This window comes from Muntiacus reevesi, chromosome 2 (genome assembly GCF_963930625.1).
Source record: "Muntiacus reevesi chromosome 2, mMunRee1.1, whole genome shotgun sequence".
NCBI lineage: Eukaryota > Metazoa > Chordata > Mammalia > Artiodactyla > Cervidae > Muntiacus > Muntiacus reevesi.
The window spans coordinates 279,786,454-279,812,903 of NC_089250.1; the positions used below are offsets into that span (position 1 = coordinate 279,786,454).

At 43.0% G+C, this 26,450-nt stretch overlaps 1 protein-coding gene across 1 annotated transcript in view; it reads left to right on the forward strand.

The window, feature by feature from the left end:
• The window catches only part of LOC136157717 (zinc finger and SCAN domain-containing protein 4-like), a 45,324-nt gene that overhangs the window by 9,622 nt on the left and 9,252 nt on the right, over nt 1-26,450 (forward strand). Inside the window, exons 3-4 of the mRNA XM_065919512.1 lie at nt 4,785-4,934; nt 5,029-5,191. Coding sequence (XP_065775584.1) covers nt 4,785-4,934; nt 5,029-5,191 — 313 coding nt within the window. The remainder of the gene's footprint in view (nt 1-4,784; nt 4,935-5,028; nt 5,192-26,450) is intronic.

Sequence of the window (26,450 nt, forward strand, 5' to 3'; positions counted from 1 at the left end):
ATATATTTCAATCAAATTTCAAAAACTGAAATAATGAGAACAGTTTGTATTAAAGTAGGAGGACAAGCCTCCTCGGTAAGCAAACTACAACACTTTTGAAGAAGAAATCTGGTGGGTTGAGGGGTGAGTAGGAGACTTCCATATCTCATTACTGATGTCCACTCACTCCTTGGACATTGATTAGCATGTTTTAGTGTAAGAGACGCAGAAGATTAATTCACTCTGCCATACGTCAGCAATCGTGATTTTAAGAGAAATCTCAGTGACTGGGTAGAAATTCGCCAGAACTACACTCACCGAGGCAAGCAAGTTTACCTATATGAGGTGAGAAGGTGGACAGGGTAGGGGCAGGTTAGGGGGTTTCAGAGTGAAATTTATCCATGAATTGATTTGTAAATGTTTTCACAATCAAATTTATAGTTCCACAATTAAAATTTTATCATTTGTGAGGGCCTTGAGATTGAAAGGAGAAAATTGGGCATAATGGAATAACAATGTGGAATTGCCTTGGGACAGTGAAGTACACTACATTAGGAAGCCTTAGGAAGAGACATCAGAAGTTAGCTCAAAAGTAAAACGTGCAAGAAAACATGGTAGAAACATTAATAAAAATTTGTTCAGCTAGAAAGCCAGGAAGCTATGCATATGGGAGTTTCTGTGGTTACTATTCACTCCAGCTCTTAAAGAATTCAGCAATACAATATAATAAAGAATCATGATATTTCCCTGATCATAGGGTTTTGGGTAACAAAGGGAGGCTCCAAATTAAGTGCCTCCTCTTCTCAGAGAGAAGCACATGGACCTGGCTATCAATGAAGTCCTCCAAGCAGAATTTTATTTTCCTGTTTTATTCTTATCTTTTTAGACTGATCAGCATACATCATAGAGAGCACAAGAAATTATTCGCAGAATGTAAACAGCAAGATACTTTAATATCTGGTTATGTTTGGGGAAGCACCCTGACCAAAATCCCCCACCCTGGCCAGGCACCATAGTCACCACTTGCAGGAGTTCTTTTATGAGAAGAGGTCCTGGGAAGGAACACGGAACTAATCAGCCACCCCCAACTGGAAGAGTTGTGGGAACGTCAAAAGGAGACACCAGAAGCCCGACCACGTTCCAGAGTCCTTCCTGCTGGCGTCCATCTTGGCTGACCAAGGCGCGCACCGCCAGAAAGTGATCTGCGTTAGACTGGGTGGCTAAAGACAACCCGGAAACTGACCCCATCAACCTGAACCCCAAGACTGAGCCATGTGACAGAGCAGTCCTCCTGGGTTCCCTCAGCCTACCGCTCTCCCCCGGGTGCCCTTTCCCAGGAAAATCTCTTGCTTTGCCAGCACGTGTGTCTCCTCGGACAATTCATTTCCGAGTGTTAGACAGGAGCCCAGTTTCGGGCCCTGGAGGGGGTCCCCCTTCCTGGAACAGTCACATTACATGTCAGGGTAATATTACTATCCTAAGACAGTGAAGCCTTTCATTCATCTTTTTTGCTCTGACCCCACAATCGTTAGAGATAATTTCTTTTAAGATAAAGACTTCATTTCCTTACATGGAGAACGATAAGACTTTCAGTTCTCTAATCTGGAGATAAATGTGAGCACTCTAGCTGATGAGAGAACTCTCTTATAAAGACTCACCTTTACCACACAGGCTAACAAGAAAATACAACGAAACCAAATGTGCATTCCATCCTGTCAGTCAGACCTCAGGTAACTCACCACTCAGAGCTGGGAGATCAGCATCGTTATCTAGTTGCTGGGCACTTGCCTGCTGAGTGAAGTCTTTAGTGAATGGTGAGAGCTTCGGCATCCTTAGTCAAAGAAACATGAAGGAAGATTTCATAGAAACTGAAAATGTGAGGAAAAAGCAAAGACATCAGGCAGCAGAGGAGCGGGTAGAGAAGGAAGAATGCATCAGATGTGTGCAGGACGCATAATCCTCCCTGTATACAAAAGCATATTTGTGTTCCAATCCCAGGAAACACGAGAGAGAGAAGCTGATTTATATTGGTGTGTCAAACAGAATTTTCTGTGATATACTTATCCTGCGAATCTGACCCTTGACTAAAAAAGAGACACTTACCAAATAACATTCTCAATCAGAACCGTGTGTTCCCAGACAGCATCTGTGCAGAGGTGGAAAGGGCATCTGAACCCAACCAAGATAAAGGTTTGGAATACCATGATGTCATCGCCTTATTGGGAAGTGATTATCCTGCCACCTGTCATTTCAGTGACAATCCTTTCAGAGGGAGTTGAATTAGCTTTGAAAAATAGTTGCAGATTGTACAATTCATTGAAAGCAATTATTGTTGATTATAGTGTTTTCTATTGAAAATTGCAGAAATACCTCGGGAACAATTTTCCTGTGGAATATTTTTTAAAGACTCACAGAACACGGAGCAGGACAGAGAAACTGAGATCTAAGAAGTAAAAAACAATGCTGTCTTCTCATTATCTCATGTCAATAGAGATAATCACTGGTGCCCGTGTTGAGGAAATGGCTACCAATGAAGGAGACATAAGAGACACATATTCGGCCCGTGGGTTGAGAAGATCCCCTGGAGAAGGAAATGGCAATCCGCTCAAGTATTCTTACCTGGAGAATCCCAAGGACGGTGGCGCCTGGCAGATTACGGTCCATAGGATTGTGAAGAACCGGACAGGACTGAAGTGACTTAGCACACTCAGCACACAGTAGGAATAGGAAACAGTTTTATTTAAGCTAAACTGAGGACTACAACCTAGGAGATAGGGAAGATGATAGTTAAGCCAAGATTTTGAAGAGGTGAGGAGTGTTAACCAAAATTTTCACGAATAGAGACCTGATCGAAATAAGGAGATGTTTATTTGGGGTTTGGTTAGTGTGAGGCTGTCACGGCTAAGGCCATGGCAGGCAGCCTAGAGTAGGAGTAGGCCTGGTTTCCCGGGGTAACATAATTATCAGGCCTCTTGGAGTCAGCCAATCAACATATGCCTAGCCAGAAGAAAGGCAACCTATTAGGGAAAAGCTGAAAGCCCCACGTAGCGCCACAAAAATTACCTTGCAACTGTGTAACCATTCGGCTTATGCCAACTACCCACTGGGTAACCAGTTCAATTTCGCCAACTACCTGGTGCTTGTTTTGACCTAATAAATACCCGAGAGAACTGGGGCTCGGGGCCTTTCGTCCTCACACAGCTGGAGAGAGCGGGAGGCCCTGGCTCCAGTCAGTAATAAATTCCCCTATTGCGAGTTGCATTGTTTCAAGGAGTCTTCTTTCCCAACCGGGGACTCAGACTACGGCCAGAACATTTAGGGGCTCGTCCGGGATCACTTGACCGGGGAAAAACACTCTTTGGAACAAAGGGGAAAAAGACAGGTAATAGCACCGGTGCTCAGGCAGGTTTAGAAAAAGTCCAGAGTAAAGCTGCGGCCCTGCTGTGAAGCGGGGAAGGTTTCTGGCGCAGAAAAATTCCAGAGTAAAACCAAGGCCCCACTGTGAAGCGGGGAAGGTTCCTGGCGCAGAAAAAGTCCAGAGTAAATCTGGGGTCCTGCTGTGAAGCGGGACGGTGTCTGGCATTAGGGAAAGCTTTCCATAAGGGAAGGGACTAGCCGTTCCGGCTGGCGTGAGGCCAAGGCCAGCAAGTGCGCTGGGAGGCAGCCAGCTCTGCGGGAAGGAGACCTCCTCTCCTAAGCCTGAATCTGGGGAACAGTGGACGCCATACGGTAAGGTGACCCTTGTTCCAGAGGATCTGTGTTGTCGGCCGATGTCTGTCTGTCTGTGTGTTTTTCGGTATAACTGCCGGCATTGTCTCCTGTCTCGTTGTTCTCTGGTGTGTCGTTGTCTACTTCCTATAAAGCCTTGGAGCCTCATTTCTGTTTCTGGGAGTTTCAGTGAACAGGCTGACAGTTGTCGGGGCAACTGACGAGTCCCGGCCAGGGCTACTCCCTGGCGGATTCTGAAGGCCTCCCAACAAGTCAGCCCCAGTAACGGGGGCCCGAGAGGGTGAAACTCTTTTCTTTTGTCTCGTATTCTAAACCGAGAATCTGGCCAAATAAAAACCCATCTGTGTGGGCACGGGACAGGCACTTAAGAGCCGATAGGGCGCCTGCCACTAGAAGACTCCCGTGAAAGGATAAGGGGTTCACGGAACGGGTTAAAAACCCTTAGGGTGCCCGCCCCCAGCAAGAAAACTTCCGTGCAACGACGCAGGCACATAAGCAGTTCCAAAGGCATACCACAAGCCCAACCTCCTGCCCGCTACCACTCCCGCTAGGATTTATTGGTGGTAATTCTCGGTGACTTTCTTCTGACTCTCGCTATGGGACAAAGAAAATCTACCTCACTCTCTCTCATGACTGATCATTTCTCGGAGGTCAGAGCTAGAGTGTATGATCTGTTGCTACTGGTTACAAAGAGTAAATTAATAACCTTTTGCTCTGCAGAGTGGCCCACCTTCTAAGGTGGATGGCCTCCAGAAAGAACTTTTCAACCTTCTATTATTCGGGCGGTGAAAGAAAAAGTTATGGCTCCTGATCCCTGGGGCCACGCGAGCCAAGTCCCATATGTTATGGTCTGGCAGGATCTAGTAGAAGATCCGCTCGAATGGTTAAAACCTTTTGTTCACAAACTCCCTGATTCTTGTACTGTAGAGGCCCTGGTTGTGGAAACTCCCACTCCCCTAGAAGAAGCCAAGAAGAATAAGGGCCCAAAACCGGCCTTGCAGGAATCCTCGGACCGGAACCTGATTGACTTGGAGATGGAAATTAGGCCCCCGCCATATGCCCCTCCTCCGTTGCAGGTTCCCCCGGGGGGGAAGAGCCCCCCCCCCGATGAATCAGAAGGGGCGGGGGAGTCCCGACCCCGAAGAGAGAATAGAGGGGGTGGGGGTAAGCGAGATCATGGGGACCCAGAGCTACCTTCATCTACTGTACAGGCACTCCCCATCCGGGTGGGACCAGCTAACCCGGACGGAGAGCAAACCTACCAATACTGGCCCTTTTCCCATTTTGTTCACTCATAACCCCACCTGGGATGATTGCCAGCAGCTGTTGCAGGTGCTCTTCAACACGGAAGAATGGGAGCGAATCCTGGCAGAGGTGCGGAAATGGGTCCCAGGGGTCGACGGGAGACCAACCGGCCAGCCTCATCTCGTGGACGAGGGGTTTCCTGTGTTGCGGCCTAGCTGGGATTTTGAACAAGTGGAAGGTAGGGAGTGTCTCCAAGTGTACCGCCAGGCTCTAATGGCTGACCTGCGGGCCGCAGCTAAAAAAAACCAACAAATTTGGCAAAGGTAAATCTAGTAAGGCAAGAGCCCACTGAGAGCCCGTCAGGCTTCCTAGAGACGCTCATGGAAGCCTTTAGGCAATATACACCCATGGACCCCCAGGCTGAAGAATCACGTGCTACAGTTCTACTAGCGTTTTTGAATCAGGCAGCCCCAGATAATAAGAGAAAATTACAAAATATAGAGGGGTTAAGAGAACAGACAATACAAGAGTTACTGAAAGCAACTGAAAAGTTACTTAATAATAGGGAGACCCCAGAAAGAAAGGGAGAAACGACTTCATCGGGAGGAAAGGGAACTAGCTGAGAAGATCAGGAAAGAAGATAGGAAACATAGGGTGAAGGAAAACCGGAAGAACCAGAGAGAGCGAGCCAAGATTCTTTTTGTGGAGATAAAGGCCAGAACAGAATTGAGGGAGCCCCGAGGCCCACATGCAGGAAAAAAAAAAAAAAAGACAGAGAGAGAGACCAAAAAGGCAGGCCCTAAAGAAAGATCAGTGCACTTACTGCAAAGAATGGGGGCACTAGAAAAACGAGTGCCCTAAGAGAGACCTGAAGAGAGGAACAACCCAGAGAGAGAATCTCCCCTGGAACTCGAGTTCTATATGTGGGAGAAGACAGTGACTAGGGGAGTCAAGTCTCGGCACCCCTCCCCGAGTCCTGGGTAACCATACATGTGGAGGGGAAACCCGTTGGCTTCATGGTGGACACTGGCGCCCAACACTCTGTTTTAAATCAAAAACTGGGACCAATGTCTAAAAAAACCAGCTTGGTGCAGGGAGCCACGGGGACAAACAGATATTGTTGGACCACAGAACGGAAAGTAAATCTGGGGACCCATCAGGTGTCCCATTCGTTTTTGGTGATACCAGAATGCCCAGCCCCTCTACTTGGACGGGACTTGTTGACTAAGGTTAATGCTCAGATCCATTTTGACCCTGGGAGAATGTCAGTCACGGATGGACTTATACCTGTCTTGTCTCTAGCTTTAAGAGATGAGTACAGACTTTTTGTGCCTAAGCCCTCAGAGGTTATAACACCAGATATACAACCGTGGGTCCACAAATACCCCTTGGCATGGGCAGAAACAGCAGGAATGGGACTGGCTAAACAGACACATCCGGTCGTCATCGAAGTAAAAGCTGAGGCGACTCCTATGAGGGTGAAGCAATACTCTATGAGCCAGAAGGCTCGGTGGGGGATCACTCCCCACATTGGACCGCTCATGGATGCCAGAATTCTCAAGTGGTGCCAATCCCCTTGGAACACCCCCTTATTGCCGGTGAAGAAGCCAGGGGGGACAGATTACAGACCTGTCCAGGAACTACGAGAAGTCAACAAGCAGGTGAGTGACATACACCCCACTGTCCCCAACCCGTATACCCTCCTGAGCAGTCTACTGCCTGAGTACACTTGGTACACTGTGTTGGACTTGAAAGATGCTTTTTTCAGCCTACCCTTGGAGGCCCAGAGCCAGGAGATATTTGCCCTTGAGTGGACTGAGGGAGAAGTCCAACCGGTAGTACAACTAACTTAGACCCGCCTCCCACAAGAGTTCAAGAACTCCCCTACCTTGTTTAATGAGGCTTTGAGTAAAGACCTCTATGAATATCGGACTCACCACCGAGAGGTCATCCTGCTGCAATACGTAGATGACCTTATGTTGGCTGGAAGCACAGAGGAGGCATGCAGCCGTGCCAACGGTGACCTCTTACAGACTCTAGGCAATTTAGGATATCGTGCTAGCGCAAAGAAGGCGCAAATATCCCAGCAAGAGGTCACCTATTTGGTGTATAAGACCAGGCAGGGGCAAAGGTGGTTAACCCAGACCACGAAGGAAACAAAATTGCAGATACCAGAGCCCAAGACACCCCGCCAGGTGAGAGAGTTTCTGGGGACTGTTGGATATTGCAGACTGTGGATCATGGGGTTTGCTGAGAAGGCCCGGCCCTTGTATGAGGGAAGTAAAGAGACCCCAAACTGGACTTGGACTGAGCCAATGAAACAGGCTTTCCAGACACTCAGACAGGCCCTACTAGAAGCCCCAGCCCTTGCCCTGCCTAACTCAAATAAGCCGTTCCAGCTGTTTGTAGATGAAAAGCAAGGAATAGGAAAGGGGGTCTTGACACAACAATGGGGACAATGGAAGCAGCCAGTGGCATACTTCTCAAAGCGATTGGACCCGGTGGCCACTGGGTGGCCCCCTTGCCTCCGCATCATTGCAGCCATTGCACTCCTCGTCCGCAACGCTGACAAGTTGACGTATGGACAGCAACTCTGGGTTTACACCCCCCACGCCATCGAAGGGGATCTAAAGCAGCTGCCAGATCAACGAGGATACCACCCTCCAGAAGGATGACAAAGATGGATGGAACCGAGATCAAAACAACACCTGATATTGCCTGCCATCCTGGGTCGTCACCTATGTGAACACCTGCACACAACTACACACTTGGAAAAAAAAAAAGGACCTTGACACTTCTCCAGGCAGCCTGCCTGAAGTTCCCTCGACAAAATGCAACTGTACGAGAGATAATCCAGGCTTGCAAAGCATGCCAGCTGATGAGGGCAGGGAAAAGCAGCACACGGGAACGAGGTACCGAGGGGAGGAGCCAGGGCAACACTGGGAGATAGATTTCACTGAGGTAAGGCCAGGCAAGTACGGGTACCGCTATCTGTTGGTTATGGTAGATACCTTCTCGGGATGGGTAGAAGCCTTCCCCACTAAGGGAGAGACAGCCACAGTGGTTGCTAAAAAGATCTTAGAAGAGATAGTGCCTAGGTACGGGCTGCCAGTGACTATGGGCTCTGATAACGGACCTGCCTTTGTGAGTCAGATTGTACAAGGGCTGGCCCAAGCTCTGGGGACAAAATGGAAGTTACATTGTGAATATAATCCCCAGAGCTCAGGACAGGTTGAGAAAATGAATCGGACCCTAAAAAAAACTTTGACAAAGTTGGCAATAGAGACTGGCGGGGACTGGGTGACCCTCCTTCCCTTCACGCTCTTTCGAGCGCATAACACCCCTTATAAGCTGAATCGTACCACATTTGAGATTCTGTATGGAAGACCCCCTCCTGTGTGTCCTATATTCAAGGGAAAATGCCCACCACCCCCTACCTTGGGACAATTCCAGCAATCACTGATGGCATTATGTAAGGTGCATAGCCATGTTTAGAAATTAATTCGAGAGATACATGAGGGAACAAGCAAGGGAACCATCCCCTCACATAATATTGGCCCGGGTGATTGGGTTTGGGTAAAACGACACCAATCTAAAGCATTAGAACCTAGATGGAAAGGCCCTTATGTTGTTCTCCTTATCACTCCTACTGCTGTTAAGGTTGATGGGATCAGGCCCTAGGTTCACTGCAATCACGTGCCGCAAGCCACCCCGGAAGAACAGGAGAAGGTGCAAGCAAAATGGGAGGGAAGACCTCACCCGTCAAACCCTTTGAAACTCGTATGACGGGAGCCCTCTTAACTCTCCTGCTGATGACAGTTTTCATCGGCCCAGGAGCAACCAGCCACAACCCCCACCAGCCAGCTAACCTGACTTGGGTGATCTACAATCCTGAGACTGGAGAAGTGCTTAATTCGACCTCCAACGTGGCCCACAAAGGGACATGATGGCCAGTACTGACCTTTGATTTGTGCGTGATGGCGGCTGACGGTAATGGGTTTGGTCCCCACCAACTGACCAAGTTCTTTGCCCACGACTCTTTCGGTCTGTTCACCCGTAACTGTGAGCGGAAAGGCCAACAATACTACGAACACGTGCCTGTCTATGTCTGCCCGGGGGGAAGAAGGGTTGGGAAGCAAACAGAAAAATTTGGGGGAGTTAACTCTTTTTATTGTGCCACTTGGGGGTTGCAAAACCACGGGAACAGTAAATTTCCCACCTCCAAGAATCCTTGAGCTCCTTGCCTAAAGTAGTTTTACAGAATAAGAGAGGTTTAGATTTGTTGTTTCTGCAGCAAGGAAGATTATGTACAACACTGGGGAAAAAAATGCTGTTTCTATATCGACCATTCAGGGGGGGTACAAAAATCCCTCCAGAAAGTAAGAGAGGGTCTAGCCCAGCAGAAGAGAGAACGAGAAGCCCAACAAGGCTACTTTAAATCTTGGTTTCAGTGCTCCCCTTGGTTGACCACTTTGATTTCCACCCTCCTGGGTCCACTCATAATATTAATATTGTTCCTGACCTTTGGTCCATGTATTTTAAACCGTCTGATCTCATTTATTAGGGAGCGTCTAAATACTATCCAAATTATGGTATTGAGACAACAATATCAGTCATTTTCACAGGGTGACGAAAAAGATTTCTCTACAAAAGTATAAAGACAGGGGGGAAATGTGAGGCTGTCACGGCTAAGGCCATGACAGGCAGCCTAGAGTAGGAGTAGGCCTGGTTTCCCGGGCTGACATAATTATCAGGCCTCCTGGAGCCAGCCAATCAACATGTGCCTAGCCAGAAGAAAGGGAACCTGTCAGGGGAAAGCTGAAAGCCCCACGTAGGGCCAACAAAAATTACCTTGCAACTCTGTAACCAATCCGCTTATGCCAACTACCCACTGTGTAACAATCCGATTGCACCAACTACCTGCTGCTGGTTTTGACCTAATAAATACCTGAGAGAACTGGGGCTCCGGGCCTCTCGTCCTCACACACCTGGTGAGGGCGGGAGGCCCTGGCTCGAGTCAGTAATAAATTCCCCTATTGAGAGTTGCGTTGTTTCGAGGAGTCTTCTTTCCCGACCGGGGACTTGGACTACGGGCAGAACAGTTAGGACTGTGGCGCAGGAGGCAATGGCACCCCACTCCAGTACTCTTGCCTGGAAAATGCCATGGACGGAAGAGCCTGGTAGGCTTCAGTCCACGGGGTCGCTAAGAGTCGGACACGACTGAGCAACTTCACTTTTACTTTTCAGTTTCATGCATTGGAGAAGGAAATGGCAACCCACTCCAGTGTTCTTGCCTGAAGAATCCCAGGGACGGCAGTGCCTGGTGGGCTGCCGTCTATGGGGTCTCCGAGAGTCGGACAGGACTGAAGCGACTTAGCAGCGGCAGGACTGTGGCAGGGGTGGCACTGATCCAAGAGGTACTTGAATGGTGTTCTGCGAGACTACAAAATTGGGGAGGGGGGCTTCTACAGGCAACCCCCCTGCAAGGATACATAAATCCTTTGTTAAAAAGTTAGGGCTGTATGGAAACACAATAGACCGTGAATAGTCACACACACAATGGAACACTATTAGTAGTAACCCATAAGAAATATGAAGTATTCTCATCAGTGACAATATGGATGACCTTGAGGGTTTCATACTATGTGAAATAATCACATGGAGAAAGATCATAAAATAAGGTTCCTCTCACATATGGAATGGAAAAATAAATAAATTAACACACCAAACAAAAACAAAAATGTATAGACAGAGAACAGATTAGCAATTACCAGAAGGGACGAAGTGGGGTGGGAGGGACAAATGGGTAAGAGGGGTCCACAGTGTGTGATAAGTGGATATTAAACTTTTGGTGGTGAGCATGGTGTAGTGTATGCAGAAGTAGAAATATAACATTTTACATAGAAATCTTATATAAGATGGAATTGAATCATGCTTTGAGGGATCTGAGCGGCTTTTAACGAAAAATGTTTGGCCTCGCTCCCCGTGACATGCGGGATCTTAGTTCCCTGACCAGGATTGGACCCATGCACCCTGCATTGGAAGTGTGAAGTGCTAACCGTTGAGCCACGAAGGAAGTCCTTGAGTCCCTTTTTATATGTTCTGTCCTGAGCTGTTCTCCCAGACACTCCCCATCCCTTAATCTTGCAGCTCACAACTTAACACGCTGATTAAGGTGAGAGAGACATGAGCCGCCTTGGAATGGGAACTGAGCGTCCTGAGCAGCTGGGAGAACAGGCACTTCCTCACACGCTCTCCTTCTCTCCTACAGGAGAAACTGCAACTGAGAAGGCCACTCTTGGAATTGGTTGTACTTCTTGGGGTGGATTGACAGGAGAGTCAAACTGATTCTCTTACTCTCTTCAATGTGCTCAATGTTCTTTTTTTTCTCCAGTGATGAGCTAAAATTTCTCATCTGTACTGTTACATTCCGACAACGACCCTCTTCTCTGGACCCCCATTGCTGGGAATAAACCTGAAAGAATTGAAAGCCCAGATCCAAACACATTATTGTGCACCAGAGATCATAGCAGCGTTACTTATGATAGCCAAAAGGTGGAAACAACTCAAGTGTCCATTAACACATGAATGGATTTCTAACAGGTGGTACATTCATCCTCTGGGATATCATTCAGTAATACAAAGCATTGAAGTTCTGACACATGCTGCAATATGGTAAACCTTGAAAACAGCCTAAACAGTTAAAGCAAGACATAAAAGGAAAAATAATGTATAACGCCACTTATAAGGAACATCTAAACTGGACAAGCTTGCACCAACTGAAAGTAGATCAGAGATTTACTGAGCCTGGGCCAAGAGGGAGATGGGGAATTATTACTTTATGGGTGTGTATTTTCCATCTGGCTTGATCTTTTTTACAAGGTAGTGGTGGTAGATGCAAAACATTGCAAATATATTTATTGCCACTTAATTGTATACTTGAAAAGTCTTTTAATGGCAAATTTCTTGTTATATATAATTAAACACTGTATATACACACACCAAGAAAGCTACAAAGTGAGAGATCTTTGTCCAAACTGTCCCCAAAATTTTCCTGTTAGACTACTTGAAACCTTCATGAACTTTTCTGTTATTGAAGCTAACACAGCTAGTTTGATGGTATAAATATTCACCAACAATATTAGACCTCTTCTACAGATAAACATTTAGGACATCATTGTTTCCACCTACATAAAATATACTCTTTTATGAATAATCTGAAAATTGTGGCAATAATAACATATTGATAAATACCTTAAATGTAAGTGGATTAAATGATCCAACAAAAGCACGGAGACTAGTTGAATGGCTACAGAAATAAGACCCATATATATGCTGTCTATGAGACACACATCAGATCTAGGGATGCATATAGACTGAAAGTAATGGGAGGGAAAAAAGTATTCCACAGAAATGAAAATGAAAGGAAAGCTGGAGGAGCAATATTCATACCAGACAATAGAATTTAAAGTGAAGACTGGTATAGAGATACAGGACGGCACTACATAATGACTAGGGTTTAATTCAAGAATCTATAACAACTGTAAATATAGCTGCATGCTCCTAGTGAGGAGGACCTAAATATATATAAGGTGAATACTAGAGGATGAGATGGTTGGATGGCATCACCGACTCAATGGATGTGAGTTTGGGTAAACTTTGGGAGTTGGTGATGGCTAGGGAGGCCTGGTGTGCTGCAGTTCATGGGGTCACAAAGAGTCGGACACAGCTGAGCGACTGAACTGAACTGAACAGCCATAACGGGAGAACTTGACATTAATGCAATGACAATGGGGGTTGTTTATCCCTCCCACTTTCATCAATGGGCAGATCATCCAGACAGAAAATCAAGAAGGAAACATATGCTTTGAATGACACTTTAGACTGGGTGTACCTAATTGATATTTATTGAGCATTTTATCCAAAAGCAACAAAATCCACCTTCTCATATGCACGTGGAGCATTTTGCAGTATTGACGACATGCTGGGGCACAAAGTGATACTCAGTAAATTTAAGAACATTGAAATCATATCGAGCATCATTTCCAATCATCGTGCTATGAGATTCAAGATAAACTACAGGAAACAAAACTGTGAAGAGCAGTCTGAAAATTCTTAGGAAACTAAACATTAACAAATGTGGGAAGGGAATTGAGTTTTCTATAGAGAAGAGAGTCAAATGGTCACAGCCAAATGAGCAGGAAGTGTTTTCCTCACCTCCAAGATGACAAAGCTGTCTTATGAGTGACACGGGTATCACTGTAAATAAGCACAAAGGGGCTGACTGTTGGGAAACATAAAGACAGAAATATAGAGGTATCTACCAGCCACTGGCCCGGAAGAGCAAATAGAATCATCCAAATGGACAAAAGAGCAGACAGTGAGTACAGTAGGCAAAAGGAGCTTGCAAGGATCAGGATGGTGGATGTGGCTCTCACCTCAGCAGAAGCTCTGGAAGAATGGCTGTTGCTGTGAATGTGTTGTACTCGCTGCTTGTGCCTGAGCAGGAAAACAACCATGGAGCCACTAGCCCAGACCATGAGACTCAAACATACAAAGTCTGTTGTGAAGTATAAGGCAATAGATACAAACCTTACATCTCTGTTTGGATTCAACATGGAACAGTATCCATAGTTCACCCTTACACTGAGGTTTTCAATGTGAGTTGGACTAGTCATAAGGAAAGGAATAGAGATATTTATCAGAAGATTCAAGGTCCAGCAAAGGAAGCAGCAGAAGGCCATGAACGTTGGTGATCTCACTCTGAGCTCCAGCAACCTAGAGAACTGGGGGCAAAGTCTAATGGCTTGGAAGGCACTGAGGAGGGAGGTCATGCTAAGGCAAATCCCTCTGCTCACCCTTTGAAAATAGAAGAGAAATTTACATCCATCCTCGCTCAGGAAAATCCTGGATCCAAGAGTTGCCATTGCATGAGGTATCCCTCTGGAGAAAAGCACCAAGGAGTTGGCGAAGACGAGGTGATTGAGAATCAAGTCTGTGGGTCTCACCTTGCGTCCAGTGAGCAAAGTGAAGTTATAAACACAAAGGAGGAATGAGTTCCCAAGGATCCCCACTCCCATCTGAGCGACCAAGATAATTCCCACTTCCCACTTTGAAGAAACCATCATATTGGTATCTGTGGGACACTGATTTTATTACTCGTTGGAACCAGAGGATTGGTTAGTTCCAGAAAGAAAAGGAAGAGTTGCCACCATCTCCATGCCCAGTATCCTCCACTGTTAAGCCTAACACATACTTTCACAATTTAAACGAGCATCAGGTATGTGCTTACGGGTGCAGACTTTACTCATGATGATCTGGTTCTACTTAAAAATGTGATGTGTGTAAAAGCATTATCTGTGTGGCATATCTGTGCGACCGAGTTTTGTACATGTGTAAATTGAGTGAAGCAGGTCTGTACCCTCTTATCTACAGTTGTGACCTGGATGCATTTGGCATTTAAACGCGGTGTATGAAACTGTGTGTAGAACGGGCTGGAATTTTCCCAGCTGTATGGAGAAATGAATATACAGGCATCAGAACACATATTTATATAGGGTGGGGAGGAATTTAAAGCTAGACTTTTTTTTCTCATTCACCAAATGTTTTTAAAAATTATTAACTTTTTATGTATTTATTTTTGGCTGTGCTGGATCTTCATTGTGGTGTGGTGCAGGGGCTTCTCATTGCCATGGCTTTTCTTGCTGAGGAATACAGGCTCTAGGCAGGCGGGATTCAGTGGTGGCCGTGCCAGAGCACGTTGTTCCATGGCACTGGAATCTTCTTGCACCAGGGACTGAACCTGTGTCCCCTGCGTTGACAGATGGATTTCTGACTACTAGATGACTAGGGAGGTCCTCAAGCTAGACTTTGAAAGAAAAAAAAACTGGTTAGAGTGTTTCATTTGTAGAAGTGTACATATTTCACCTAATTATTAAAAGATATTAGAGCAAAGTAAATGTTTTAAAGACATTAAATTCACAAGTTAAAAAATATATTGACTCGTGGTGTCTACATGTAAAAGAAATACTTCGAGTAGCTTAAAATACATAATTTGACTGTATATCCCTAAAAGGAAACTATGAAGGCCAGACTAGCTACAAAGAAAGCTTATGTATTGTCTATATAGCTTACTATAATGCATTGGTAGTTTGAATCAAATATGTTAATATCAATGGGAAAGAGTAATTATGGGAGATGGAATAAATGCAAATATAAAACCAAAGAATTTGAATAAAGTTAAAATTCACAAGTGATGACAGCAGACAGTACTAACACAAGTATTATTAGATTTTAAATTGATATGTATTTGAGTTTGCTTTCCATTGGAAAAAAATCTGAAAATTTTGGACAACCCTACAACAATGCCTAATTCTAGCACATAGTTTATGGATTCAATATATATCCCAGTGTAAATAAAGAGATTTTTGAGGGGAGGGGGAAAATGTTTATTTCACACTTAGGACAGGAACTTTCCAACAGTTAATTGTGAAGCTACTTATCACATACAGAAAGCAAGTAAATAGAACACTGATGTCAGTGATTCCACCTTAAGAAGCTGATCCGGTGTGATTTTTGTGCCACAGTAACTCCCCAAAATAGACTCATATAAACCAAACGCCTATAAGTGTTATAAAAATAACTACAAAAGTTAAAGTTGGAAGAGCTTAAGGAAACAGCTCATTATTCAAAAAACTAATAAAGGGTAAATATCAGCCATTTCTCTTGTAGTAACTGCACATACTACATTTCGCAGGAAGAAAGCTTGGTGCTGAACATAAAATTGAACTGTTTTGGAAAAGACCTGTGGATGGACATAAAAACATTATTCATCATGGGAAAATATACAGAAATACAAATTTAATAATAAAAAATAAATTCAACAACATGTTGGGAGAGACTTCCCCATGAGGACAACTCCTTCTTCCAGATGCACTGATGTCTCATTATTGGAGGATGAAATACGAGGACATTTTCAAATTGTGAAGACACAGTTCCACTATGCTGGACAGTATGTTATTGAGTCACTATCTTCCTGGCATGCTCATTTCATTATGGCTGGAATAACAGCTGTGAGATAAGTTCCATTTCCATGATCAAGAACTGAAATCATTTTACACTTGAGAAAAAATGGAATCATTAGTAGAATTGGTAAAATAATTTAGAAAAGTCACAAATCAAGATAGCCCCTTTTTTTCCTTTTGTAGCAAGAGTCTCCTTAAATGTATAAGCAAAAATACTTAAATGTAATTTTCAAAAACAATATTAAAATTAAGTGGTGTGCAGAAAACACTGAATGAAAACCTATAACTATATTTAAATCATGGGATTCATTTTAAGTAACAGCAGAGAATATTGTTGTCCAGAATGGCTATTTTCCCAATGTTAATAATTCAGTTAACACTAAGAAGTATGAATAAAATTCCAATGAAAATGGAATACTAATATCAAAATAACACAAATTTTGTAAAAAAAAAAAAAGTTTAACAAAATGAACTTGCCATACTATGTATAAAATAGAACAATAATTACAGTTTTCTACTGGCAAAAGCCCAAAACAGAATAGAGCATGGAGCTTGCAACTTTATATTTGCAAATATTTATATGATAAATGTGAAAGTGCTGCACTCAATATGCCAACAAATTTGGAAAACTCAGCAGTGGCCACAGGACTGGAAAAGGTCAGTTTTCATTCCAATCCCAAAGAAAGGCAATGCCAAAGAACGTTCAAACTACTGCACAACTGCACTCATCTCAAATGCTAGAAAAGTAATGCTCAAAATTCTCCAAGCCAGGCTTCAGCAGTATGTGAACAGTGAACTTCCAGATGTTCAAGCTGGTTTTAGAAAAGGCAGAGGAACGAAAGATCAAATTGCCAACATCTGCTGGATCATTGAAAAAGTAAGAGAGTTCCAGAAAAACATCTATTTCTACTTTATTGACTACACCCAAGCCTTTGACTGTGTGGATCACAACAAATTGTGGAAAATTCTGAAGGTTATGGGAATACCAGACCATCTGATCTGCCTCGTGAGAAATCTGTATGCAGGCCAGGTAGCAACAGTTAGAACGGGACATGGAACAACAGACTGGTTCCAAATGGGAAAAGGAGTACATCAAGACTGTATATTGTCACTCTGCTTATTTAACTTATATGCACAGTACATCATGAGAAATGCTGGGCTGGATGAAGCACAAGCTGGAATCATGATTGCCAGGAGAAATATCAATAACCTCAGGTATGCAGATGACACCACCCTTATGGCAGAAAGTGAAGAGGAACTGAAAGTCCTCTTGGCAAAAGTCAAAGAGGAGAGTGAAAAAGTTGGCTTAAAGCTCAACATTCAGAAAACTAAGATCATTGCATCCGGTCCCATCACTTCATGGCAGATAGATGGGGAAATGGTAGAAACAGTGGCTGACTTTATTTTTTGGGGTTTCAAAATCACTGCAGATGGTGATTGCAGCCATGAAATTAAAAGATGCTTACTCCTTGGAAGGAAAGTTATGACCAACCTAGACAGCGTATTAAAATTCAGAGACATTACTTTGTCAACAAAGGTCCATCTTTTCAAGGCTATGGTTTTTCCAGTAGTCATGTATGGATGTGAGAGCTGGACTATAAAGAAAGCTGAGTGCCGAAGAATGGATGCTTTTGAACTGTGCTGTTGGAGAAGACTCTTGAGAGTCCTTTGGACTGCAAGATCTAACCAGTCCATCCTAAAGGAAATCAGTCCTGAGTGTTCATTAGAAGGACTGATATTGAAGCTGAAGCCCCAATACTTTGGCCATCTGATGCGAAAAACTGACTCACTGGAAAAGACCCTGATGCTGGGAGGGATTGGGGGCAGGAGGAGAAGGGGACGACAGAGGATGAGATGGTTGGATGGCATCACCGACTCAATGGACATGAGTTTGGGTAAACTCTGGGAGTTGGTGATGGGCAGGGAGGCCTGGCGTGCTGAGGTTCGTGGGGTCACAAAGAGTCAGACACAACAGAGCGACTGAACTGAACTGAACGAAACTGAAGTCTATGAAGTTTATATATGATAAAAGTTCATTAATTAATTTAGAGAAATTACTTATTTAGCATAGAATATTAAAATCTTTGGAGATTTAGTTAGGACACTCGAGCTATATTTCCAACATTAATCTTAGGGAAAAAAATAAATACTAGATCTACACATAAGGAATTGTTAATATCTTAGGGAAAAATGCTGCAGTGTATCCTCTCGATGTTGCCTGGGCAAAGTATTACTAAGCATGTCTGAAACCTGAGGATTTAAACATTTTTTCATCTTCATATTTATAAAAGTTAGAAGTTTTTCACTTTTATAATGTCTTGTGCTGAGTGATTCCTAAAGCAAGAAAATAAAATGAAAACATTTAGATACACAGAACACCAAGAGGTGATTATAACCTCAGTGCTTTTTGAGGGGAACTGAATATGAATAAACAACTTTTAGAAAAGAAATCACACATTATAAACTATCATTTTCTCATAAGCCAAGTTATATTGAAAAGGACATGGAGTGTTTCAGATATTCATGTGAGTGTTGGAATTTCATTTTAGGGTTAATGTCCTCTAATAAAGAATTACATAATGTATCTTTTCTATCAAAATCCTAATCAAATATGATTTAAACTTTGAAATTTGTAAAAAATGGGCTTGGACTTCCAGGGTGATCCAGTGGTTAAGAGTCTGAGCTTCCAGCTCAGGGAGCACAGGTTCATTAGCAGGTTGGGAAATATCTCAGATGCTAGACAGTGCAACAACAAAAAAATTTTTTTTAATTTTTTAAATTTAAAAACTGTAAAAATGTCAAATTGTATAATTTTAAAATTGTAAACAAATTTTACAATTTTCTATATTGTACACTTTAAAACTCCATATTCTCCTGCTGCCTGCACGTCCCCACAGACAGGGTGTAGACACCCCACCAGGATGACGGGGGCCAGGGTGAAAGCCGGCCACCGCCCCCAGCTCCCTCCTTGCCCTCCGCTCCTGTGACCGCGAGCACTCACAGCTTCCAGTGAGGTCCCGTCTTTCACCCTGAGCCGTGTGCTCCCCCCGAACCCCAGCAAAGGCACTGGCCCACAGACCCACCCCCTTCTCTCTCCGCCCCACCTGTCTGGGTGCACCTCTCGCTGGGTGGGCTCTCCCCCTGTGGCCCCCTCTTGCCGCCAGTGACTGTCTCTCTAAGACCTGTGAGTATAATAAGCTCTTTTTCCCTGGACTTCTTCCATTCCTTCCTGTATCTTCCTCTGATGGAATATATCAAAGGATACAAAGCAAGCACAAATTTAAATTTAAAAATTCATTTAGTGTGCTGAACACATAAAATTCTATACATTTTATCAGTATAAAATTCTACATATTTGTAAAATTTGTTTTCTCATCTCCTCTCCAAAATGACTGTGCAGTTTAGGATTAAGTAAATTAAATGCTGTGTAAAATGCATTTCGGTCATATTTCAGTAACTGAAATAAAAAAAGCATCTTGTATTAAAGCGTGAGGACATGCCTCAGTAAAAAACTACAACACTAGTGATGAAAAAAATCTGGCCAGGTGGAGGGATGAGTAGGAGGTGAACGTACCTCATTATTGATGTTCGTTCACATCACTTGGACATGATCAGTATGTTTTATAAGAGATACAGAAGATGAATCACTCTGCCATCAGCCAGCAGATGTGGTTTAAAAGAAATCTTAGTGACTGAGGATAAATATTCACTAAGTGAAGCAGGGCTACTTATCTGAGGTGAGAAGGTGGAAAGGAGAAGGGTAGGGGCTGTCAGACTGAATATTCACCTTAAATTTATACACACCTTGATTTGTGAAAATGTTCATAATAAAATTTGTAGTTTTACAATGAAAATTCTACCATTTAGAAAATATTTAAGACTTAAAGGAGGAAATTTGGCTATAACTAATGAAATAAAAATATGTAATAACATTAAGACAGTGAAGTAAATGGTGAGAAAGGCAAAGATTTGAGAATCTTCAGGAAGAGACATCAAAAAATTGAACATAACACAGGTAGGAAGAACTTACGGCTGATTCGTGTTGCTGTATGCCAGAAATCAACACAATATTTGAAGTAATTATCCTCCACTTAAAAAGAAACACATTTTCAAAAAACAAGTAAGAAGATAAAACATGCCAATTAATAAAAATTTGTTTACATAGAAAAACCAGGATCCCATAAATTTGGAATTTGCTCTGGTTATTAATCAGTCCAGCTATTAAAAACTTCAGCAATACATGACAATAAAGGATCATGATATTTCCTTAATTGCAAGGATTTGAGTAACAAAGGGAGGCCCTAAAATAAGTGACTCCCGTTCTCCTAGAGAAGGATTTGAACATGACCATCAAACAAATTCTCTAGTCAGAATTTTATTTGATTAGTATTATTATCATTTTTAATTAATAAACATACATTTTAGAGAGTAGACAGAGCAAAGATTAATCACAGAAGGTGAATAGCGAGGCACTTAACATCTGGTTACATTACATACCATGATAATATGATGATCTTAAAGTATTGAAGTCTTTGATTATTCTTTTTTTTTCCTAAACCCCACAAAAATTAAGCATATTTTGGGGTTTTTAAAAAATAAACATTTTATTTCCTTAAAAGGAGAACGACAAGACTTTCAGTTTTCTAGATAAGAGCTAAATGTTAACACATTGATGACTGAAATTGTAGAATTATATTATTAAAGACACTATTTAGCACCACAGGCTAACAAGAAGATACAACAAAACCAAATATGCCTTCCATCCTCTCACTCAGGCCTCAGGTAACTCCTCACCCAGAGCTGGGAGATCAGCATCGCTATCTAGTTGCTGGGCACTTGCCTGAAGTGTGAAGTCTTCAGAGTGAACGCTGTGAGGTCCGCACCTTTACTCAAAGAGACGTGAAGGCAGATTTCATAGAAGCTGAAATGAGAGGAAAGAGGAGAGATATCAGGCAGCAGAGGAGTGGGCAGAGGGGGAGGAGTGCACGAAATGTGTGCAGGAAGCATAATCCTCACTGTATACAAAGGTGTATTTGTGTTCCCAGCCCAGGAAACACGAGAGAGAGAATTTGATGCATATTGGTGTTTTAAACTGAATTATCTGTAATATAATTATCTTGTGAATCTGACACCTAAAAAGTAGATCCTTACCAAATGCCATTGGCAGTCAGGGCCGTGTGTTCCCAGACAGCATCTGTGCAGGTGTGGAAAGGCGACCTGAACTCAAGATGAAGGTTTGGAGTACCATGATGTCATCTCCTTATTGGGAAGTGATTATCCTGTCACCTGTCATTTCAGTGGCAATACTTTCAGAGGGAGTTGAGATTATCTTGAAAAAATATTTGTGCATTATTCAAATCACTGAAAGCAATTACTACTGATGATAATGTTTTCTATTGAAAATTACAGAAACAACTTGGGAACAATTTACCTGTGAAGTTTTTAAGAAGTCTCAGGGAACACCAGTGATGTCAACCAGGCAGGCAAATGTATAACCTGGAAAATCATAAGACACCCCCGAGTGGCTGTGGTTCCAACCACTGGCCAATTTTTAACTTGTGTTTCCACCTGATGGAAAGAGTCCACTCATTGGAAAAGAACCTGATGCTGGGAAAGAGTGAAGGCAGAAGGAAAAGGGGGCAACAGAGGATGAGAAGTTTAGATAACATCGTCGGCTCAATGGACATGAATTGGAACAAACTCCAGGAGATGGTGAAGGACAGGGAAGCCTAGCACGCTGCAGTCCCTGGGGTAACAGAGACATGACTTAGCAACTGAACAACAGCAAAACCAGGTCATCAGATCCAGATGGCTGTTTGGAAGATTCTCAGTTTTAAGAATTACAAAAATTATAGCTGAAACCATATGCAGGCCAACAAATGATGTCTTTGATATAGGTGAAGTATGTGATCTCTCCCTTCCTGACCTTGGTAATGAATAATCGTGCAGTATATTAAGGTGATAAGCTAATGTACAATATATATATTTTCTAAAAAACTCAGACATAGTAATTTTTTCCTTTCTTTTTTGTTTCTATTATGCCATGGTTATATCTTCAGTAGCAGTTTAAAATTGGGTAGAAATCTAATCGCATTGCTGGAAACCACTACTTAAGCATTAAATGTGTGGCATTCTCAATCAAAAAGACAAAATATTACCATGAATATATTTATGGGCATACATGAATTCAGTTTTAATATTGGTATATAATTCAGTTGTATATATGCCAAATATTCTAGAATAAAATTATTTCCTATTCATATTAATGAGTTTAGAATATACACAAATGCAAGGTTTTTGTTTTTTTTTTTTAAGTTTTGACCGTAACATGGATCTTAGTTCCTCAACCTGGGATTGAACCCACAGCTCCTGCAGTGGAAGCATGGAATCTTAACCACTGGATCATTAGGGAAGTCCTCAAATGCAAATTTTTAAAAAATACAAATTTTCTCTCCAGAGAGAATATTATCTTTGAAAATATGAGGAAAAACATCTTATGGAAATGTGTTCAACCATAGAATTAAGTAAATATGTGAAAACATTGAAAAAAACTGAAGAACTTAAAAGCAGATCTAAATAAACATAAAGACAAAGCATAGTCCTTTGTGGGAAACTCAAATATAATAAAAATTCAATCAGCTAGAATGGTATGATTTTTATAATGTAAATGCTAATATTTCTAAATACCTGATAAAAAGAAGACAAATAGGAATTTCCTGGCAGTCCAGTGGTTAGGAGCCAGCGCTTTCACTGCAGTGGTCCAGGTTCAGTTGCTGGGTGAACCCCCAGCTTCAGATCCCCACAAGCCACATGACACAGACAAAAAAACAAGAAGTCAAATAAAATCATATTTAGAGGGAGATACAGTTCTACTAGATTTTTTAAAATTTCAAACGCAATGTATTTAGTAAAGAATCATATACTAAAGTCAGTGACATTGAATATGTATTCGAGAGTAAATAACATAAAGCAGTGTGTGTAAATAACATAAAGTAGTGAGGGTAAGAGAGACAGGACTGAAGAGACTGAGACATAAGTAGGAAATTAGTGTGTAATATGCAAAATATAAGGGGTTTAATAGTTGAGTGAAAATGGATTTTTAAAATATGAGCGCTATTGGAAAAATAGAACTAAAACTCTACTTTGTGTCATTAAAATAAATACATATATTTATGTGCTTGTACATAAACACAAAAATTAAAACCTAGTAGATTTAATATATAAAAGTGCAGGCTTTTAAAACACGGATAATGGCACAGACCTATTAACAATAAAAAAATGGGAATGATTCAATGTTTTAAGCAGATTCTACAGTTTGCAAAGTTGTTCAAGTCATAGATGGTGCTTTAGAGAAAAAAAGAATAAAACTGTAGGAGAAAACAAACTGTCAACATCTGGTAATTACCGAAATATTTTAAACGTTATGGAATCTAACAAGCATTTGCAAAATTGAAAAGGACGGCGTAACTGTGTGAATCCATCACAACCATCGACAGAACCAAGTCACAGAGAAACTCATTTTATGCTATCCTACCCTGTCACCCTTGCAAACCTTCTCCTGTTAAAGCTAACCCCAGAAGTTGTATCACTGCACCCCTAAATACTTCAGTGACTATCTCTGGAAGACAAAGACACTTTACAAACATATGTATATTTTTGGTTCCACTGGATCTCTGTTACTGCGGAAGCTTTCTCTAGTTGTGACCAGTTGGGGCTATCCTTCCTTGCGGTGAGCAGGAAATGAGAGAAGCCCCACCCCGACGCCTGCACTGCAAAGGAGAAAGCACCGAGCAGCAACGAAGTCCCACCACAGCCAAAAACAAATAAATCAATCAGCTCAGTTCCCTCGCTCATTCGTGTCCGACTCTTTGCGACCCATGGACTGCAGCACACCAGGCATCCCTGTCCATCACCAACTCCGGGAGCTCGCTCAAACTCATGTCCACTGAATCGGTGATGCCATCCAACCATCTCATCCTCTGTCGTCCCCTTCTCCTCCTGCCCCCAATCCCTCCCAGCATCAGGGTCTTTTCCAATGAGCCGGCTCTTCACATCAGGTGGCCAAAGTATTGGAGTTTCAGCTTCAGCATCAGTCCTTCCAATGAACACCCAGGACTGATCTCCTTTAGGATGGACTGGTTGGATCTCCTTGCAGTCCAAGGGGCTCTCAAGAGTCTTCTCCAACACCACAGTTCAAAAGCATCCATTCTTCGGCGCTCAGGTTTCTTTATAGTCCAACATCCATACCTGAACTACTGGAAAAACCATAGCTTTGACTTGACGGGCCTTTGTCGTCAGAGAGATGTCTCTGCTTTTTAATATGCTGTCTAGGTTGGTCATAACTTTTCTTCCAAGGAGCAAGCGTCTCTTAGTTTCATGGCTGCAAGTCACCATCTTGCAGTGCTTTGGGAGACCGAGAAAATGAAGTCTGTCGCTGTTTCCATTGTTTCCCCATCTAAAATTACTAGAAGTTGCCAAGCCTACTCAGAGTTGGTGTCAGCGATGGCTCTGATTCTCTTTCTCAATGATTATCTGAGATTACTTACCCTTTAAAGAAAAGAAGAAGAAGAAGAAGGAGAAAGTGTGTTCAGGCAGACGGGAAGGAGGGGGCGGGGGGAGTGGGATGGAGGTGGCACGTCCTTCCCCTCCCAGTTTGGGAATTTCTGCCAAGTCGAGGTGGAGCCGCAGCAGGACGGGAGGACTGGAGAACAGGCTCTCTCTAGTGGCCACTGTAAGAATAGACTGGAGCCTGGCGAAAAGACGAGAGTCAGGAGTTGGCTTCAGCAAGCCAAGGGACCCAGGATGGACTAATGACATAAACCTTATATTTGAAGGTAAGACAAGGCGACTTAAGCATAAAACTCTCTGTGCGTTTGTTTGGGCCTCGCCTCTCCCCCTTTTGTGTGCATCTGTGTTTTACATTAACCAGATTCCCTCACAGGAGGGAATTCCTGGTGAACCATAAAAAGAAACGTGTTTTGTTTTTTTCTTTCTTCTGACACTAGCGTCATAACTTTTTTTTTGTTTGGCCACGTGGCCTGTGGGATCTTAGATCCCTGACCAGATATCAAACTCATGCCCTCTGCAGTGGAAGCGCAGTATCTTAACCACCAGACGGCCGAGGAAGTTGCATAATGTAACTTCTTTTTAAATATATATATATATATTTTTTTTTATTTATTTGGCTGTGCTGAGTTTTAGTTGTAGCATGTGGGATCTAGTTCCTGACCAGGGATTGACCCTAGGCCCCCTGCATTTGGAGCATAAAGTCCCAGTCACTGGACCACCAGGGAAGTCCCCACAGTTATTTCTTAAACATCAGTCCACAACGTTTCTGTCCCACAACCAGGGACAATTTTTTTTTTAATTTTTTAAAAAATTTTGGCCACGTTGCACAGCATGTGGGATCTTAATTCTCCAGCCAGAGAGTGAACCTGGGCCCCCTGCTCTGAGAGCACAGAGGCTTAGCCACTGGAATACCAGGGAAGTCCCCCAGGGACAAGTTTTGTGGAAAACTATTTTTCCATGGAATGGGGTGCAGGGGATGGTTGCAGGATGATTCAAGTACATTATATTTATTGTGCACTTTATTTCTATTGTTATTACATCAGGTCCACCTCAGATCACCAAGCATTAGATCCCGGAGACGGGGAACTCCTGTCTTAAAGGATCAGCGCTGTTTCCCAACTCTGTAGGAGTCTTAGGGACTTGTTGCTCGCCTCGCCCATGCACTGACCTGGACCCTGTAGCGTTAGTGAAGTTTATGTAAAGTGTCTGTATGTCACTTTGATGCACGGTCGTTTGTCTCAAAAATGTATACAGCTGTGCCTGCGACTTCTAACAGGTGCAACAGTTCTCGGAGATTCTGAAATCCTGTCTTCTGGGCTATAGCCTTCAGTTTGACTTGAATAAAAGTTTCCATTTTCTTCTTGATTGTTAACTGAATTTCAGTTGACAGGACTGAGGGTCCTGGCAGTGGAAGGGTGAAAAGTGGTTTGATCCTGGATCCAGCTGAAAGAAGAGAACAGAAAATGGCCAGGCTATTGCCCTGGTCCCTTTCTCGTCAAATACAATCCTTTTGTTTTCCACACTCTTACTCTCCCTCATCTTATATGCGGTGCTCACTCACTCCACGTGAGTTGGGAAAGGGAGGTGGGGCGTTCCAAAGAATCTCCTCCTGTTGTCTTTCTTTTTTTTCTTTTTTAAAAGCTATTTATTTGGCTGACCAGGTCTTGGTCATGTCACATGGGATCTTCAATCTTCATTGAGGTGCACGGGATCTTTAGTTGCAGCATGAGAACTCTTGGTTGAGGCATGTGGGACCTGGGGCAGCCCCTGTTGCCTTTCTTCCTACTCAGTACATAACCCTGCCAACAGCCAATTTTTAAACCAGGAGCCTTAGAACATTAAAACTCCAACTTCACGCTCAGTCCTCACATTCAGTCTCTCAAATGATGTACTTTGTCAGTGTAA